Raw genomic sequence first — 22,561 nt, 5'->3', positions numbered from 1 at the left:
GAAGAAAAAACATTTTCACTGTTAATAAATCAACCTGGATTATGAGATATTTTGATACAGCTGACAAGAGAAAAATTGATTGAACAAAGCATTTAACGTAATGAATTGAAATAGGTATCTAAGCGAATATTGTTTTTTTGATGAATAATATGTATACATCTCAGTATATGCGCAAAATAAAAAAATACGAAAATCTCAGAATTAAGTTATAATATACGCTTTTGTTTAAATAAGTCATATTTGATCGATGAACTCAGTATTTTGACTAAAGATTATTGACAGACAACAGAGTGATTCTAAAAATATAGATTTATTTTAATAAAAATACGCTTATGTATCTCAAATAGATTTTATAAAAAAACATATATTTCCTCAAATTAATTTGTAAAAATTAAATTAAATTATTGATTTAATGTAATGTCGTACTTATGGTAAAAACGAATTTTCTAAAAATAATTATTTATTATTGAATTTAATAATATATACTTATAGAATATGAATACATATTATATTTAGTAATACAGGTAAGATCTTTTATCACTAAGATGATATTGTACTAACCTCGTATATTAACTAATATTTTTATTAGACTGTTTAAAGCGTTTTGAAATGAGGTAAATAATGGTAACAAAATTTTTAAATTGAAGCAGGATCTCGTGAAATTATCTTTTAAAAGCATTGCATTTATTAATAATATATTTTTATTCAAGACCATACAAATAGTTTAAGAATTTGGTATTTTTCATTACACTCGATAAAAGCTCAGAAACATTCCTATTGACAGTTTAGAAAAAAATTATACCTTGCAGTATTCGACACACATCTTTATCATTCCGGGTGAGAGGTCTTACTACTATTCAAAAAAAATCATAGTAGGTAATACATAATTAATTTAGAAATTATTTGGTATAGAACTAAAAAAATAAAATAAGGCGTCGTTATGATTTTTTCAAAATCCATTAAAGGCTATTTTTTTGGAAAATTAGATTTTTAAGTTGGCTATACAATCCGAGGTGAATCTTGGCCGTCTTAGTCCCGTTTCAGACGGGACACCAGTGTCGCGCTCGATATAATATAGGAGACGTTTGTATTCGAATAAATGGGCCTTTGTATTATGTTTATGAACGCCCCAGAGCTAATGAGTCAACGCATAATTTCGCGTTATAAATTAGAACATAAAACTGGCTGCGGTTATTAAAAATGTATTGGCGGCTTTAAAATGTAGCGGCCGACGGAAAAGTGTACCGGACACGCGTTGACTCATTAACTCTGGGGTATTCAAAAACATAATACAAAGGCCCCCTATATTATATCGAGCGCGATTTTTGTATTTTTACGAAAAATGAATGTTAGCCACTTGCTTTCTATGCAAACATGTTACCGCTTGGCCATACTACGGTAGTATTAGATTAATACTGTAAATACAAATAATTATCACAAAGTGGCATATTCACTAAAAATAGAAAAAAAAATAGTAATTCTGCTGGTTATCGATAGGCTTTATGCATATTCTGATACAGTATTTTTAATAAGACATTTAGCTTCGTATGAAATATTATGATTACCAATTCTTAGTAATAACTGTCAAAATTTTGAAAAAATACTTTTATATTTATAAAAGAAATACTCAAATATCATTGAAAATGGATCAAAAGAATTGAAAAACCGTGGGTATATTATAATCTTTAAATCCCTTCAGTTCTGACGAATTGGTGAGTACAAAGCTTAAAGCTCGCGTAGAAAGGGCACGTGGAAAAGAGGAATGTGCGGGAAGGGAGTTGCCACGAGCAGAACGACTGCCATTCCTATGCATCTTTCAGTATCAATTTACGTGAACCCCCTCAGGTTTTCGCCCCGAACATTATTAATGGCTCCAAAATATAGTCGCTTTGAGTATTGATCACAATATCGGTTTCATACACGGCGTCAGCTGATGCATTATAGCACGGTAAGTATCTACGGATTAATTTTAATACAAAACCTCTTAAAGCGCGTAAATAAACAGAGTTAGTGAACTATTAAATGAGATTATTAAACTCACGGTAAGTAACTGAAACAAAATATACGTACTCCACACTACGATGCACTTTTTAAGTAGTTAGTTGGCTGATTTTTTTATTCATTATGCTAACTTAACTAATTTATAGAATCTAAAATATTTTAGCTGTATACATACAAATATAATTAATAATTTATATACAATTATTCTTGGTGGATTAACATTGAATTCAATAAATGAAAATATCTTGTAGGATTAAATTATTCCACTAAGTTAACTAATTTTGAAAACCGTTTTTTCACTAGATAAGTAAATTTAATTAAATCATATTTGAAAAGAAAAAATCTTAGAATTTCATTGAATTATTGTCTTATTTTTTTTTGTATTAATATTTGTAAACTTATATATTTTTAATCAATTGACGATGTCTCATTGAAGCGGATAAAACCGGTCGTAATTACTATCAAACAAGTGGAATAAATACTGGATATTGTGTTTTAATTTTATGGATAATCGTATCATATTGTATTTGAATACTTTTTATAAGGTATATGGAAAATAATTTACATTATTTGAGCTTTTTAATAAAAAACGACTATCGTCACCAATCAGAAAAAAAAACAAGTCACATAAGAAAAATATAAAATTTTAGTTAAATATTGAATTTAAGAAATACCCAATTAATGGGCTATATGAAAATTATACAGCTGATTACAACTGCGAATCACGTTAAATACAACATGGATAAAACTAAAAATATATATTGTATTAAGGTTATTATACTTGGTTAAATAACTGGAATGTACCATTTGCACAACTTACGAAAAACATTTAAACATCCTGAATGACACGTTCACAAACCACCGTAAATTTTTGACACGATTATTATTAATAATAAAAAACTTGTCGAATAAAATATTGAAATAATTAATTTTTGCCTACAATTTTTTTTGAAAAATGTTCTGTAACAAATTATGACTGATAGCTCTGAGAGACGAATAAAAACTGTGGAAAAAATCAGATGAAAACAGAATTTAATATTATGGCCTCTTGCATATACAACACGAAACTTTTCCTAACTTTCCTCTCAGTCTTAATAAACCGAAGTAAAATATTATTGTTGAATTAAAAATTATTAATGAAAAACCCTTAAGGGCCCATTTGCTCTTCAAACGTCGAAAATTAAGAATCTGTTGTATCTTTGAGAGTTAAGTTGTGATAATCTGTATTCTTTGCAAAATATATAAAAATATTTACATCAAAATATATATCTTAATACTTCTGATAAGACATTTTGAAATTAATCTTTTGTCAGTACGTTTTCCTTTAATTCAAATACAGTAAAACATATTTCATAAACTTTAAGTTGGAGTTAGGAATTGACTCGCAATTTTGGAGAATTTGCATTATAATTAGCGGTTTGTATTTCCATGATATATATATATATATATATATGATAATTACATATATTATTTACTCAAGAGATATTTTTTTCATTCAATAATAATTGCTAAAATAAGTAAAGAAAAAAATATTTCGCATTATAAATCATGGTTCTATAATATCACTTAATTTATCAAACGTGATCTGTAGACATTAAATAATAATTTTAAAGCAGGCTTGCAAAACCCTGTTCCATTATCGAGCCCTATTAATAATTATATTAAGTGTCATAATATATTATATAATGACAAAACAAAACCTAAAAGGTGTAAATTTATCCAAAATCGCAAGTCAATTGCAAACTCCGATAAAAGTTTATTGCATATATTTTATTATTATTACGAATCAATTAAAATAAAGGTATACCTATATGTATATAAAAATGAATATTTTTTGTCTGTCCCGTATCCATTCCTACACCATTCATCCGATTGCGATGAAACTTTTGTCAGTTTTTGTGCGCACACTTGCAAAGGATTTTGTATAATTACAATTATCTTCTTCCTCTTCGTCTTCATTCCTTCTTATTCATTGCCATTCATCCGATTGCAATGACAGTTTGGTGATTTATTGTGCGTACGCCCGTGAAGGTTTCTGAATTAGTACAACTATCTTCTTCTTCTATTTTATCTTTTTCTATTCGTATGAATTCCTATAGCATTCATCCGATTGCAATGAAACTTTGGTGCGTTGTTATGCGCACGCCCGCAAAAGTTTCTGAATTTGTACAACCATCTTCTTCTTCTATTCTATCTTCGTCTATTCGTATGCGTTCCTATACCATTCATCGGATTGCGATGAAACTTTGGTCAGTTGTTGTGCACACACCCGTGAAGATTTCTGAATTAGTACAATCATCTTCTTCTTCTATTCTATCTTCTACTGTTCGTATGCGTTCCTATACCATTCATCCTATTGGAATGAAACTTTGGTGAGTTGTTGTGCGCACGTCCGCAAAATTTTCTGAATTTGTACAGTCACCTTCTTCTTCTATTCTATCGTCTTCTATTCGTATGCGTTCCTATACCATTCATCCGATTGCAATGAAACTTTTATAAGTTGTTATGCGCATGCCCGCAAAGGTTTCTGAATTGGTACAACTATCTTATTTTTCTTCTATTCTATCTTCTTCTATTCGTATGCGTTCCTATGCCAAATTTGGAATATCCATGCTTCTCACATGGACAGCTGTATGTGGCCCGCTTACGCGTTGGAAACCTTCTGATTTATTCGTGTACGCACCAGACGGAAAAACAAAAAATATTATTGTGTATCCAAAAGCACTTCAATAAACTGAATTAAAACACCTTATTTCTTTGAGTGGCATTGCAACGCATGCCGGGTACTAACTCTCTAGTTACATATTATATTAATAAATTAAAAATAACTGCGTACATTTAATTTTAGCTTTAATTTTAAATGATGTCATTGTTAGAGATATTTTTTTATGATATATTATTCTTTTGTATGGTCATGAAATTTCAATTTATAAAATGATACCTATCTTACAAATTTTGAAAGTCGTTCAGACTAAGATTACAAATATATCCCAAAAACATAAATTATGTACTTAACACGGCATGTAAGCCCTTAAGAGAAATATTAATTGGTGCAAGTAACATTATATTTAAAATTATGAATTTATTATCAATGAAATTTAAATTACTTACATAACAGTGAGTTCTTATAACGTGCATTTAAGGGTTTTGAAATGTAATTAAGAAATAAATTAACGTTTTATTTATTGTAACAAATGGTTCAAGTTTTAAATAAAAAGAAAAATATTATAAATAAAACTGTGTCAACTCCAGTATTATTATAAAAATACGTGTTTATATAAAATATGTTATTTTAATTAGCTGTACAATCCGATATATGACCTGGTCGGCCTCACGGAAAGGCTTCGTAACACATTTTTTTTACGATAAATGGATAGTTGCCACTTGCTCAACCTATTCGGTCCATGCTCTGAGTTTAAATACATATTTAATAAACCAATAATTTTATTGTAGTATCAAACGAGTTGCAGATAAATATATCCACTTATACTTGAATACGAATCTATTAGCACACTACTATTTATATAAAAAAAACAATTTGTGAAACATGTAGCTTTTGACAGCTGTAGACTATAATTTAAAAATAATGATATTGGTTATAACTGTTATAAAAAATAAGATTTATACCGATGAAGAGAACTGTAAAGTATAAACCGCATCGCTGTTTACTGAAGTGGATTAATTGAAATATTACTATTAAGGTGTGATACATTATAAACACATTCATATTATATTATTAGTGGACAACCTTACTTATGTAATTCAGTACTTAATTCCAAATGACTTAAAACTAATATTATTTTTTAAATATTTAGATATTGAAAAATAATGATTCTAACATTTTTGAAGTTATACTTCTTTAAGCGCGTTTCGAAAATCAGATCAGTATATTTTTGGCGTATGACATGTAACACACAATTCATTTTTCACACGAAAAAAATCGCACTCTATTGGATTCGAGCCACGATTGTTCGGTTATCAGCCGAACGCACTGCCTTTACGCCACAGTATGATAATGGAATCGTGACGATTATACAGTATTATATTATAGTTTAGAATTGTTCCGTTGCCTTGGCAGTGAATTTATTATTGTTGGCAAAAATAAAATAAAAACAACGAGAAATTATTAAATAATTTATTTAGTGATATAAGTTAAAGTGTCTAGAAATAAACCAGCGGCACTCCAATAAGCGGCCCTCCTTTATTCTAGTTTTTATTGATACGGAGCTATTAAAACGTCAATTCTATCTTAGATCTTACTTTATTATTTGACAGATCTGAAACATGACGTCTCGCGTAATGATGTGATCATAGCTGACCATAGTGACCATAGAATTTTGCTTGGTGAAAAATATTCTTTCGCGTTATGAATTGTACCTACTCCTTTTTATAGGTGATTAGCTATCATATAATTAATAATAATATTTATTATTATTTTGTATTTCATATTTAGTTTATGTGAAAACTATTTCCTAACTGTTAGAATATTTTTGGTTGATGTGAGTTTTGACTAACGCGGTATGCGATTATTTTATTTTGTTACGCCAAAGAAGTATACATAAGTACACACACCGATTTTTTTAAATTGTAAGTTTATCTTTCACTATAAATATTTTTATTTCTTTTTACTATTTAAAGATAGGTAGGTACGTATTAATTAATTGAAACATTTCAAAATGTAAATTATCAAAAAAAATGTCGCAAAGTACAAGAAAGTGGAGTTAACACTTTGTCTTATTTTCAATAATGCAGTGAAATGGACACGACTACAAGTTTATCTGGTGTAGGTTAATTTTATGTTGTGAACTGTGTATTTGTGGAGTAGAAATATATTGTAATAAAAATAAAATATGCATTGGTTGTAAAAATCAATTTCTGTATTACTTATAGTATATTTAAAATTAAAATTTTGTTGACAACTGTTTCGGGCTATAAAGCTGATAAGATAGCTTTGGATAATTTAGAAATTTATCTAAGGACCCTTCTGAAGATGAGTGTATTGTTCAAAATAACTCCAACTGTAACGTAAAATTTAACAAAAACATTGCTTCCAAAACTACGATGATGGAGTTTTACAGTATAAATGCCAGTTTAATGAACAATATAATATTTATTTCACAAAATTTAATAACGATCGCTTTTGGTTACATCCATTTTAATAGGACACTCAAATGATTTTAATTGAAAGTAGGTACTATATTATACATTTTGATTTATATCCAAATATATTTTCATTTCTATTAATTTATACCGAACTATTTCAGTAGTCTTATAATTTCCAATACATATAATAGGTATATCAAATCAACGACAATGTACATTGTGTGTAGATGATGTCATCTTAAAAATCTCTGACAGAAAATCATACACCGTAATATAAAATTTAATTCTTAATTAGTATGTGATAATATGAAAAAACTCACCCATTAGCACGGCCTCCAGATTCACCACCGGCTCCGGCACCGTTCTTAAAAAAAAAACAGTACCATTAATAATATAAAAAGAAAAATAAAAAAATAAAAAAAGGTTTTAAATTCCTTCACGAAACTTTGGAGTATTTTTTTAGTGTTCAGTGTTTATTTCTATGAATGGATTTTCAACAATAATATTATTTTAATTCATAGATTTTTTTAAAAAAGATAAAAATTTATCCACTGACTAATCTTTGACAATTCGATTCGTACATTTTTTAATTTTTATAGAATAGTGTTATTACATTTTGTGCATTTTATGTATAGATTTGCATAATTATTATTGTAATTTATAAAAGTACAAATTCTTTAAAAAGTTTCGTAAAAGAATTCAAAACTTATAACAATAACAACGGAAAAATAAACGTTTATTTTTTATTGTAACATAATTGCTTACAATTGACATCATATCACAACTAAAGCACTATATTATCATACATTTCATTTTAGGCTTCCATAAAACAACATTAATAATTACATAAGCATTTCGATGTAAAAATCCTAAGGATTATAATGTTTCATTATAATAAATTTAAAATTAAAGACAATAGTATAAAGTGAGCATTTTATTCTAATTTAAGCACTGTTTAGGGTGTCAGAGTTTATTGACCATTGTTTATTTCTTAATATAAGTAATTTATATAGGGCCTTAATCCAAGTAAACCCATAAGTATATTGATAGATGCTATACCATACTGATTTATTTTCCAAAATAAATATCTTAATTCACACATTTATCAAAATAAAGCAACGTATGAGAGTTATTTATTTCTACAGTTTACAAAAAATAGCAAATATTTAGATGTAATGTAATATATTTTCACGATTTAAAAAAAACTTATACTTATATAAGCGGATTGTGAAATATGTATATATATCGTTTTCTTCCTTCAGATTATTAATATTATTTTTTTGTTATTCTCAATCCTACGAAGATCATGCGCCTCCACAGAGTAGATTCATGTATTTTAGCCACTATATACATATTTACTCCAAATACTGATTGAAAAACATAATAATGTATATTTTCTAGACCCATGATTCGAACCTGGTACCCACGACATTATAAGCCAACGTGTCAGCCGCTCAGCCAGTGGAGGCATAAAATATTATTAATATAAGCATTTTTATTCATTCTAATCATCTAATATGGATTACATGTTATTTGTTTTAAAAGAGCAGTATAGTATAGAATATACCTATATTTTTATGGTACTTTTTGGGATTGTGACTTTTTACTATTGAATAATATCGTTTTCCGTTGACAATAACGGATATATAAACATAATCAATACCTAGTTATTAAAAAGGTATATTTTTAAAAAAGCATTCAGTATATTATCTTATAAGTGTATATCTGCAGAGTATAATATAATATAATATAATGTATTGGAATGATTTCAATAGTTGTATTAATACTGTAGGATTTTTGTTTAGGTATTTTTTCGTATTGCAATGGTTAACATTATAATGTACACTGTTATTATAAAAAGGTACAAAGATACAAATTGACAAGAATTGAGTATATTTTGTATAATATTAAGTATATTTTAATCTAAATATAATAAGTATATGTTATAAAACACGACGGGAAATGCATTGTATAATATTATAATATGTTATTATATTAAAGGTAAAGATTTCTAATGTTAGTATTTTGGGTTTATTTTATTTTTAATTATTCTGAAATAATTAACGAAAAGGAAAAAAGAATACTTCACAAGCTTGATTGAATTAGATCATGTTATCATTATTTTATATCAGCAAAGGGATTAGTTTTCATATTAGACAATAATATTTAAAAATATAACAATACTTTTCTAACACAATACTATTAATATATGAGGCTTGAACATACATACATGTAAATTATTCTTTGGTTCATTTAATTATGACAGAATGGGAAATTAGTAACGATAATGTAAAAAGCAGTTTTTTTAAATACAACTTAATTATTTGTAATTTATTTATTTTTATGGAAATTTATAGAAAAGTTTCAGTGGTTTACTGGAAAAGTGAACCGAAGAATTTATGGACGTATAACTACCTTTTTATCCGCGAGATCGGTTCTGAGCGAAATCGGCGAAATAATTTTTCTTTGAATCTGTTTTGTTTACTGAGTGAATGAATGAATAATTTACAAAAATACAATGTAGTCATTTGGATTGGTTTAGATCCGTATGCGCATAAAATGACCATCATAATACAGCTATCGATGCCCATTATATTTGTAACGTTGATCACTACATGATATCACCAATCAGGAGACTAATTTATCTACATATTAGTATTATTAGTGATTGTAAGTTTATTTCTTAAAACATCGTAAACAATTCTAATGAAAGATTTTTTTTTGGATATCAATACAAAGTGGGTGGTGATCTAATTTGCCAAAATACAAAAATAAAGCTAACTATAATTTTATTATTGGGTGGAAAACCTAAAAGCTTATTTGTGAAGAAATTATAAACATTTATTCGAAAGCTTTAGAGACTGAAAAAATATTTAATATCTTTATGAAATAATCCATTATACCACGATATTTATTTGTGATACAAATAAGTAGTTGTACATACGTTATAAACAGTCAATACGATACAAAGTCATTATAGTTTTTTTTAACATTGGGCATAGCTTTTAAGCTCGATTTGAATGCAAATATGTTAAGTATGTAAGTAGTGCACACAAGGTATTAATTTGTAACACATTATTCTATGACAACATATTTTGACATCGTTTATTTAAGTGTCAATAAGACTTGTATAAAAATTGAAATTGGTGCCAAATAGTTTTATAACATACATTGTAGTATTATGAGGCTATAATATCATATTTAAAGAATTTTGTATAATAATTGAGGTTATTAAAAGAGCCAATACGATTAGGAATAGTTTATTAATTACTTACTTGATTATTATTTCATTTCTGTATACTTAATAATTGTATATTATTAAGTTTTTGTAACAATAGCATTTTTATTCATTTTAGTTACACATAAGCACCTTCTATACCTAAGGTCTACTGTTCTATAAAAAAGAATAAAGCTAGTTTAATAACATTAATTTAACTTTTAATGAAATTTTATCGAATAACGATATTACTAATTAAAACGTGTATAACGATTAAACGAACAACTTGTAAGTTCTACAATAAAATGTACTAATTTTACTATATCTAATGTTTTAACAATAGTGCCCACAAAACACGTAACGAGTACACAAAAAATGATTGTAATATTATCATAATAAACACTTACGACTACAGATCATTAATAATCTACTTATTTAAATCGCTTCTATTAAGTTTTTCCCCTTTTCCACGTATGCAAGTATGTAAATTGTTTTTATTTTGTTAAAGCTTAGAAATATGTGCAATATTACTTGTATTACGTAACAATAATTAAGCCATTTTATTTATATACGTAATATGTACCTAGGCAATTCCACCATATAGTATTAAATTTAAATATAATTACTAAGTGACATTAATATGTTGTGATGTATTATAATTTTATTGGCTAAGTTTTACAACAGAATGTGTCATGTAAAGGAAAATATAAGTGATGGTTACAAAGAATATTTATGTATTATCATAAGTCTTGTCTAAGAAATGAGGTGATTTTTGCTAATAAATATTATTAAGTGTTAGAGACAAAAAATAAATATAGATATTATTACGTTAACTTAATCCTTACTCACTAAAAATACGCCTTAAATATTTGGTATATTTAATTAAATTAAAATATTATATTATAATTGGAGGTCAGTATGTCAAAAGTAATTTTAATAAAAGTAGCAATTCAATTAATCATGTAACGTCCAAAAGGTAGGATACTAATAACTGTATAAGAAACGCATTTTGAAATTTATTATTATATTAACAAGAAACAATTGTTAATACAAGGTATCATAAGGAATTACTCTGTTTAGTATATACTTTATAATTAATACGAACTATGTTTCTAAGGCCTTTGTAATCAAAAAAATGTATGTAATTTAAGTATTATATAATTACAAAAAAAAAAACTACATCATAATATTATTACTACATGAAAATTTATAATATATTCAATATTGAACTTAATAGTTAACAATAATTTTATCCTAGTCAATTATATGAATTTTACATAGTACTTATTATAGAATTTGATGAAGAACACTTTTATCGACAACATTGTGATATGAGAATGATTCTAAAAAAGATTACTCAACTCTAAAAGGAACAAAATTAATAATTTTCACTCTAGCTTTTTAAAAATAGTTTTTTTAACAAAATTTGTAACAGAATATTATTAGCAAATTATGAATTAATATTGTTGGTAAATATTTTTGTTTTGGTTTTGTAAATATAGTTTTCTGTATTTTCAATATACAAATACTTATGTGAGAGCAAAGCGCAGTGATATGTGATTTGGACAATGAAATTTTTAGTTTTATACTTATAGAATGATTGATAAATTTGTAATGGAAGCTTTCATTGGATGGACTTATGAAGTATTTTGAAAATAACTTAATATTTATAATTAAAATCAATTCACAATGTATACAGAAAACAATAAATATTAACTTTTTGTTAATAATTAGTACAGTCAAAGATAAAATATGTAATGTTTATTTAAATAAAGAAGATATTTTTGTTTACAATTTATTGAAAAACATTAAAAAGTGTTATGTAAGTTATGATATTTTAAATTGAATTTCGGTACCTATCATTATTTTAAAAATAAAAATTGTAAGACGATAATATATGGTGTTGTTTATTTAAATATGCTAGCCTTTCAACAAGGTATGACGGTTAACAGAATTTATTGTACACAATTTAAATTAATTACCTTTTCACTAGTAGAATAGCATGAATGAAAAAAATGTATGCCATTAAAAGTAATGTAATATACATACTTATAAATTATTATAATATCTAAAAATATGGGAAGTAATTGATGATAATTTTATTTTTTATACTCAAACAAACATGTATACATATCAATATGAAACTATAATTTAATTCAAAAAATTGTTTTTACAAACATTATAAACCTACTTAAATAAATTAAATAATGAACAGTTAACTGAACACAGATTACATATAAACATTAAAATTTAAATTAATTCATATTTTGTCGTAATAGTATTTAAAATTAATGATGAGCTCTCTTTTAAGTAATATATTATATATGGCAAATAAAATATTTTTTTTATCATACTTACGTACAAATACTAATATTTTTTTGAAAAATATTTATTTTAGTACTTGATTTAATTTAATTCGTTTATGAATTCTGGTCAAAATCACATACTTTTAAATGACGTAAAAGTATTTGATTTTGAAAGTATTTTTAGGTATGAATAGTATTTAAATATATTTTAACAATATTCAGTGAAGATGACTTTTCTTTCCTAATGGATTTACAGTAAATTGAAATATTTAATGCTAGCATCGGTAAATAGTATGATGTAAAAGCTTATGGAAAACATAGTACATTCACACAATACATCATTTAACTTTTTACTCTTATTTCATATAATTTTTGCATAATATAACTAACGCTTGTACTAACTTTATCTTTCTCTGCTGCAGCAGCTTGTGCTGTTTCTTGATTAGTTTTTTCTTCCGCTTTTCGTTCCTTCAAAGTTTTTAACAGCTTCCACTTGCTACCCAAAGGACCATCTTTTGGTGCGGGGGGTGAATCTTGCTCAGGCGCCTGCACTGTGGGCTGGTAGTCTTGTAGTTCTTCCACTTCTTCAGCACTATGATCTCCAGGGCTATCTGGACCAGAAGTCTCGCCAGACGAGTCTCCATCATCTCTTTTTTCTTCTTCTTCTTCTAAATCACTTTCTTCTTGTTCTGCTTTAACCTCAGCTACTTCTTCTTCAATTAAATCATCAGCTTCCTTCCATGTTTGGTAATCGGTTACTCGGGCAAACTCGGCGTATGCAGATTTTGGTCCTGTCAGCGGACTCTGATTTCTATCATTCCTTCGTTTGGCGGATGCAACGGTATCCCTCCTCATTTCTTCCGCAGTTAGTACACCTTCAATTGGCTTAGTTTTTATTTTTAATTCTCTTAGAACAAATGACATTCTTTCCTTAACATTGTCGTCTGGCTCAAAGTGAAGTGAATCTCTTTCGAGTTCAGGTTCTTCCCGAAGAATATCAACTCTTTCGGTTTCCATTACAGATTGTCTTTCCATTTCTTCGAGTTTTCTCAATTCATAACAATACCATTCATCTTCAGAATCAATACTGTCTTCTGTACTTTGTCTCCGGGATGAAACTCTGGAGCCACTTCTCCAAGAATGGGTACTCTTGTTATCATCATCATCATGCCTTGAAAATGGAACATCTAAACTCGCTTGATGTCTTGGCATAAATCTATTTGAATGACTTCTGATACTCTGTGTAGAAGGACTACCTTCAGTAACACAAGGCAAAGGCTCTTCTACAGATACTGAATTCACAATTTCTGGCAAAGCTGTAGTATATTCAACTTTCTCTTGTACCTCGATCAGTGGTTGTTCTTTAAGAGTCTCTTCCATTTCATCAAACGTTTCAAGATCTTCAGATTTTATTGTTTGCTCATCTGGACATATCTGATCATCAGAGATTGATGAAGATTGTCTAAGTCTATATTTTCCCAAAGCTCTTGATACGGCAAATTCCATAGATCCACCACTCATGCCATATGATTTGTTTTCTCCTCCCGATTCGTCAGAGCCACCACTTCGTTTTACATCTCCAATAGTAGCAAAAATGGAAGACGAACCACTTTGACTTCCAGAACTTTTATTACCTTCTTCTTCACCTGGTGCATTATCAGAAAAATCCGTTTCAGGCTCCGTTTTATGTCCATCCGATAATTGGTCTCTATCCTTAGAATTTCTTTTTTGAACTTGGGCAAATAGTGGTTGAGAAGGTGGTGAAGAATCTTGTATATCTTGTCGCTCTGGCTTTCTCTGTATCAATTCATTTGGTTGGGAGCTAGTTGGTTGCGGCATTAGATCGAATTGTGGCAAAGAATTAGTCTGTGGTTGTAGTTTAGGATAGTGTTGATTTTGTTGCTGCAATTGAAGTTGCTGAACCTTTTGTTGTTGATCCATTTTTTCTTGCTGGCCTAATCTTTTTTGTTTTTTATTTGAAGCTATTCTTGCAAACATATTGCTATCTAATGGAGAATCTGAAAATACGCTGTCACTATCTTCTGACTGTGAAATCGAGCGGCCACCAGACCATTCATTTTCTGAAGTTTCTGGATCAGAAAGAGATTGGTGGCTTGTGTGGGTTTTCCGCTTGGCTTTTTGTAAAATTCCTGACATTGTAGCAACTAACGGATATTTTTTCTTCTTCCTCGGTAATGGCCCAGTACCTCTTCCTCTACCACTTGATTTCATGTCTCTTTGACTTTCAATCACATCATCCCTATCAACACCCGCAGGAAGCGAATGCGACCGATTTCGTTTAGGAAGATGTAAATCTGGTAGCCAACTGCTTACAGAACTCATTGCAGATTTCAATGATCCCCTTTTAGGTTTTTTTATTATCTTTTCATGTGTTTTAGCAGTTTTTAAATCAGAAGATATTGATAAATACCCGGAATGTGAAACCAATAATCCGCTTGAATCACCATATTGATCTCCAGATTGCTGCCTTGATGACATTTGTTGCTCACGATTATTTCTATTTCTCATATCTTGTTCCATAGAGTCATGGTATTCTTGTTGAGACCATGCTCTGTGATTTTCTTCTTCTATTTTTCTATTTTCAGCATCTTGAAATACTTGAGCATTTTGATAAATTGGTTGATTATTATTTTGCTGTTCATATTCTCTTTGTTGTTGTCTAAAATATTCCTGCTGAAGTTGGTTTTGGTATTGTTTTCTAGATTCCATGTTAATTGCCATTGTTTGTGAAGTCATACTTGCTGTAGTATCCATGGAACTGGATGTAGAATCATGTGTCATTTGAGAACTTTCTGACGCCAACCAAGCAGCTGGATCATTGTAATCGGTTCTTGGTAAATTGAAAGAAGATGTATCATATCTTGTTGAAGTTGGGTAGTATGATAAAGCATCTGTGATGTTTCCAGACGGAAACATAGTTCTATACATTGCATTTCTATAACCTTCATGATTTGCTAGGCCTTCACTAGACATTGCACCGACTGAAACACCTCTAGTAAGAGGCTTCTTACTAGACCCGTTAGAAGTTGATGGTCCATGAAGTACTGTCTGTGCTCGATAGTTTGGTTCGGGTGGATATCTATGTGGAGATACTTGTGGTATATTTGTGGGCTCGTATGATTCAATAACATCCGGGTAGTTAAGATTTTGTAAAATGTTAGAAGACCCAGAGGTGTACACTGACGTGAATGTTTGTTCCCTATTACTTCCAGCGACTGAATAAATTGCTGGTTGCTCACTTCGATATAGATATTCTCCATATGCGGATGAATTTTCTTGCTGCTCAGGTGGTAACATTGAGTTGGATATTACATTCATACCCATATCACCTAAAACACCCAGTTCAGAAATATATTGACCATATGCTTCTAGTCCATTTTCAATCGTTTGGGGTGATTTCACTGTTGAAAATGCGGATGAATGATGGGAACTTGGTATTGCTATCGGGCCAATTATTCCTCTTTTAGAATTATGATACGATTCTGTCGCACTTTCTGAGTATTTTTTAGGCTCAGCATATATGGCAGAATCTCCTTGCACGAGACTTTGTGAAGCTGTTTGATGATATTGCATTTTTTGAATATCGCTAGCAAACGTAGAAGTTGGAGGTGTCCTATTTGTTCTCGGCGATCCAGGACTTTTCTCTAAACTAGACCATCCGCTCATAGAAGATAACCCCGAATCTGATTTTGCTGCAACAATGTTTGCTGGATCTTTCTTGGCGTGCCTTGGTGATGTTCGCGGTGACTTCGGAGATCTTGGACTGAGTCGGCCATGCTCTATTTGAGAAGATGTCGGTTGATGAATAGCTGGTGTCAAGTAAACTGGAGATGGGCCTCTATGAGGTCCTGGTAAATGTGTACTCTCAGGCATTAAAAATATTTCACCACCATCTTGTGGGGCAGGGGGAGGCGGACTTGGAGAAGATGATGAATTTCTTCCTTCAGTCAGTTGTATATTGAGTCTATTAGAGGAATCTACATAACCATCTTGTCGAGTGCGTATACTATGAACAGACAAAGTAGGTGATGCAGGTTTATCAGGTTTTTGGATGATCGTATCATTTGGAATATTTGATGATGAGGCATAATTATTAGTAAAAGGTTTATTGTAATCTGTCACGTCACTATATGCATATGATAAATCAAACCTATCTCTTGAGTGTGCACCTGGGGATTTTGGTGGCTTAGAATTTGATTCAGCATTTGCTACTGCAGAGTTATATGCTAATCTTCCAGTCACTGTGGTATACGGCTCAGAGGTCACCGACTTATCAATGTGATATTTATGTCTTGGTGACGTGACATTAGGTGAACGAAAACCTCCTGCCATTGCATCAGCCACTTCTTTATCAGTGCTGACAGTACTATCAGCTATCGAAAGTCTAGACGATGAACGATTTGCTGTATTGGAAGAAACAGTAGTTGGTACATTACTGGCAGCAAGCAACATTAGCTCTTCAATACCTCTTGGACCGCTACTAAAGCTCCAGTTTTCCGAATCTGCGTATATTTGACGAAGCTGTTCATCTATTATATTACCATCTTCTGCTAGAGTTCTTGCCTCGACTTCACGTTCATCTCTTGATTCTAATTTTATCCGTTGTGGACTGATCAGTCTATTTTGTAATTCTTTTAAATCTGCAGAATCTTTTTGTAATTTTGTTGTCAACCTATCTAATTCGTGTAATTTTTCTATAGCTATTTGGTCTATCGAACTTAGTCTAGATAGTTGAGCTAAATCTTGTTCGCTGACGCATGGAGAATTTCCTCGATAATCTTTGTAATCCATAGCACTAAAAACTTCTTGTCGCTCATCTTCAAGAGCCTGTTCCATTAATTCTCTAACTTCGTCTTTAGCAGCATTTGGATCTTCACTATCTTCCGGATCTTCCCATATCATATCTAATTGTGAAGGTGGACGCGAAGCTTCATTACAAACCAAGTCTTCGCGATATGCTCTGTTAAGACTCCGGTAAAAAGCTTCATCAGAATCAGGGATTGGAAGCTGTAAATCTCCAGAATCAATGTCTGTAACAATCATACGAGATGATAAACCAGCTGCTTCCACACCTTCTTCAAGACCATCTTCTACTGTTCCATTACCTAAAATCTCTCTTATGACTTCAAGTTGCCCTAATCGTGCAGCAGGCGCTCCTCGTTCTGCGGAGTAAAAATCTAAAAGATGAGAAATAACGCCCTGTTGCTCACATAGCAAGCCTTCTAGTCTCTCTAATCTTTCCCACATTTTGATGTATTCTTGGGACAGGAGATCTAAGGCTCGCCACGCGTATTTCAGCTCGGTCTCGAGGATGTTGAGTCGCGTGCCGAGCCTTTCCATATAGTCGCTAATAATATAATCGCCCTGGCCTTCATATCCTCCGGCCAGGACCACCATTCCGACGCCTGCGCCATCTCCTTCCGTCAGTCTTGCCCCCTCCATCACATAACCCGAGAGCCCGGCTTCACGTTGAAGCAAGTAACTTTTGCTATTTCATAATAGCAAACTTTCATCATTTCATTATAATAAAAACTATTATAAATCTTGTAACCGATTATCATTGTTTTCATAAAAATATTTTAAAATATTTTCCGATTCTTATCTTCTTCTTGCCAAACATTTTCTTTTGTAAGTAACTAAATATTAAATTTCTTCAACACGATAACAATGTTTGATATGCCACTAGCGCCTCAATTTTTCATTATTTAAAATCAAACTGTTCCGTTACTGATATGGTTTTCGTTGCTATTATCACTTGTCGTTACAGATCTTTTTCATTACTCGGTTCAACGTTATTTGAAACATATCATTTTGAAATAACTAAAAACACTTTGTCAGGATTCACTTTACTTTGAGAAAATAATTATATGAGATCAATTTTTAGATTACACTACTTGTTGATTGAAATTTTGTAAAAAAGCGGATTAGCAAAAAACACTTATTAAATTTATCTTCTTGAAAATCTGTAACAAAAACAAAAATATTATTAGATTTTTATTTTTAAAAGCATAGCAATTGTAAATAATAAAATTTCATATACTTACCTTAGGCTTAGACTTTCGATATACGTACGTGTTGCTTTCAAACGCTTCAGTATAAAGACATTTTAAGATCCAGATATTTTCCGTTGCCATAATGAAATGTTTTATCACATATAAATACTACCGTTTGCGTCAATACAATTTGTCAAAGTAAACTAGGTATGTGGTTTTACTGACTATTTTGACTAATTGGTGGTAAAAAAAAATCCTACAGTTGAAATAATGCGATGATGTTGAGATCAAAAACCATGTTGGGAACTTAGTTATAACTGTGATATATAAATCATTCATTCCGATAATTATTAATAATTATTACTTTCCATTGGGTACTTACATACATTAATTTGTTGGTATTATAAGAAATTTCATTACTTTTGTAATGTATGACAGAACGTGATATATTATATTAATATAAAATAATATAACATTATTATTATTGATCAGTGAACTGCGAATAATCTTTAAATTTCTTTATAGTAAGTACATAATATTATAATGTAATAATAAAATATTGTTTTTTTTATTTTTAAATCGATTCAAAATATTGCTATCTCCATTATTACGAAAGTACGAAACTTCTTCATATTAATTGCCGGGAGATATTCGCATATCAGCGGATCACAAATTTCTATAAAATAATTAAACTTTATATAAACATATGTTTTTTTGGAAATATATTAAAAGTGTTATATTTTGGTTAAATCTTTCACCATGGCTACAAGACATGGCAGTGTCTGTAGAATATATTAAATTATTTAAAAAAAAAATTGACCAGGGCTAGTATAAAGAGTGTCAAGTACAGCGTGTATACACGCTCATTTTCTATGACCAGCCTCACACGCACGAAATTATAGAGCATGTCAACATGCTTGTGATATAAATCCGGTTAAGACGAGAACGTTGATACTCGTAGTATATATTATGCGACAAAATTATAAGAAATATCATAAACGCTAACAAGACAAGTGATATAATGGTCTTTATAGACACCTCAAATTCTCCAAATTAAGATCTTCTTATCAGGAAATATGAAAGTCCGCCTATATATATTAAAATTGGCACAAATATTATGCTAAATAATAATAGGTACTGTGAGTGATATTCAAGTATTCGAGAATAAGATTTTACAAAATATCTTAAATCCCGTCTGCCATGATTTAGATGACGCGACGTTGCTACGACCGTGAGCTCTATAAAATCTGACTGGTCTGATATCATCAACTTTAACAACTGCAATGTGCCGATTGCGTATAGCGTTTGTCATCCATATTATTTGTATTTATTTGAAGTGTTGACGCTCAAAAAAGAGCATTGCAATACATGCCTTTGTTTTTCAGAAGAAATTAACTGGATATAAATAAATGTATAGGTAGGTAGGTATCGACAAACGCTTAAAGTTTAGTGAAATGAAAGAAAATTGGAGTAAAGAAAGACCACAATATCGAAAGGTTGAAGCAAAAGGACTAATTGTGGAATGGAAAAGTACAGTAAAGTTTAGGTCCATCCCAAGTTGTACCGCAAAAAAATGATTTGTAAATAAATATCAACAAAAATTTCGAAAATAAAATCAAATGTCTCGCGATTAGAAATCTTGAGACTTGACTGATTGCGACGAAAATTTTATGAACCCATTCACGAATTTACTTTATACTTATAAATTAATAAAGTTTAGAAGATTTTCTTAGTAACATGCAAAAGAAATGTTATTTAGAAACGTTTAATCTGTAATAAAAATAAAGGGCAATCAATAAAATTCTCGACGGGCGATGAGGTCGTCACATCCCTACGCCAAAAACTATATTTAAAAAAAAATGGTTTTTAAGTACATCATAACGAATTAACATTTTTAATTTAATTTTGTAATTCCAATTTTGTCCATTATAACCATTATTACTGGCCTACTATGTTCCTCTATAAAGCCACTAGCACGTCATGATAATCAATAATGAGTTATTACAGTTACTCGTAGGTTAACAAGATACGTAGTGATATTTTCAGGCTGGAATCCAAGTATATTATTTGGGTATATTAGCTGTACTTCGAAAAGTATGCCTGTCAACTATTGCAGGTACGATATTACAAGGCGCGTTGAGGTAGCAAGCGAAAAACCAAAAGGTTAATCTCGCACAAGATGGCAGGAATGGAGTCGAATCAGATTTAGATGAAGACAGATGCTCGTAGAGCAGTGGTCGGCAAACCGCGGCTCACAAGCCACATGCAGCTCTTTGGCCCCTTGAATGTGGCTCTGCCACAAATGCCCTCTGCCATATTTGACATCGCTACAAAGAAGAAGCAAAGAAAATCGGATGACAAAAATAAAGGGCCTACCGACCTGTATTATATGTCGAATAACATGAAATTGGCGCATGACAAGAAGTCAAATTTGGAGGGACACTTAACAACTAAACACACGTCATTTAGCACAAAATATCCTATCGGTGATACAAGAAAGAAAGCAGTTGAGGAACTTTAGAAGAGTCAAGAAAAATCAAGTTCTGTATTTAATTACTGAATACGAGGAAATCAAGAGTAAATTGAGAAGTCGTTTTATTAATTGATAAGAACCTGAAATCATCAATAAGACTTAAAATTAAAAACATCAACTACAAACCTGACATATCCAAACTTTCCAAGGAGATGCAAGGCCATAATTGACATTTAGTGTTTGTTATGATCTAATTTTATGGATACCTTACATAACAATAAATTTTTGGTCAACGGCTGGTCGGCCCCAAGTGGACACATTGACGCCAGTAGATGTGTTCATAGCAAAAGTTGGGAAATGCCAAACTGCCAGCAAGTCCCATCTGCTGGCCTCCCCGTGGCGACCTCCGGGCAATGCAGCGTACGCTGTAGCTAACAGCAGGGGGCAAAGGGCGAGTGACCGGCGCCATAAAACTGGCCTTCTGGCTATGGGAAGGAAATCCCCGACAGAAAAACCTGGTCGAGCCGACCTTCAGGGCCCTCATGGCTCAGGCCTCGGGAGCGCTGGGCTAATCACCTTGCCTCCTTAAACGAAACAGATTAACAAAACACCTACACAGCAGCCTCGGACGACAACCGGCTCTGTAAAACGACGACCTTGCATGGAAATGGACAATGAAACAGGTAGAGTAATCCTCTCTAACAACTCGAGTATGCGCATTGGGACATATAATGTTCGCACCCTGCGTACCCCCGGAAAGGACCTGCATGCCACACGCATCATGCACACCTATGGTGTGGACATCCTAGGGCTGAGCGAAGTGCGCTGGAAAGGAGCCGGGAGAAAGTTGATTGAGGGTTACTCTATTGTCTACTCAGGTCAGGAGCAATACCATCGCCAGGGAGTAGCAGTGTTGATGTCAAAGAGAGCGGCCCGTTGCCTCGTGAAATGGGAACCAATCTCGGAGAGACTGATACGTGCCTCCTTCAAGACGCCTGGTAGCTCCTTGACCGTCTTTCAGTGCTACGCCCCCACTGAGGATGCCGACGCGCAGACAAAGGATGCTTTTTACGATTCTCTCCACGCGGCAGTCTCCGGCATCCCCCGAAGAGACCGCGTGATTGTAATGGGGGATTATAATGCGAGAGTAGGAGCAGACCCGGTGCTTGGCCCCACGGTGATGGGACGACACGGCCTCGGTGACCCCAACGATAATGGTGAGCGGCTCGTAGAATTCGCCACTCTGAACGAGCTTGCAATCGGAGGCACTGTTTTTCCCCACAAAGACATTCACAAATATACGTGGACGTCTCCTGATGGACGCACGAGGACGCAGATTGACCACTTCTTATACAGCTTGAAGCACCGAAAGGAACTTCTCGACGTGCGTACTTACAGAGGCGCCGATATCCATAGCGATCATGAGTTACTTATTGGAAACATCCGA

General features: G+C 31.3%; 1 protein-coding gene across 1 annotated transcript in view; it reads right to left on the bottom strand.

The window, feature by feature from the left end:
* unc-13 (protein unc13 homolog) overlaps positions 1–22,561 on the bottom strand; it is a 364,668-nt gene that overhangs the window by 136,183 nt on the left and 205,924 nt on the right. The window contains exon 2 of the mRNA XM_085945792.1: positions 7,425–7,468. Coding sequence (XP_085801918.1) covers positions 7,425–7,468 — 44 coding nt within the window. The remainder of the gene's footprint in view (positions 1–7,424; positions 7,469–22,561) is intronic.

The sequence above is a fragment of the Rhyacophila brunnea genome, unplaced genomic scaffold (genome assembly GCF_057557595.1).
Source record: "Rhyacophila brunnea isolate RB1 unplaced genomic scaffold, BYU_Rbru_1.0 scaffold_19, whole genome shotgun sequence".
NCBI lineage: Eukaryota > Metazoa > Arthropoda > Insecta > Trichoptera > Rhyacophilidae > Rhyacophila > Rhyacophila brunnea.
Note: the sequence above shows the minus strand (reverse complement) of the source record. Positions and strands in the feature narration are given on the sequence as shown.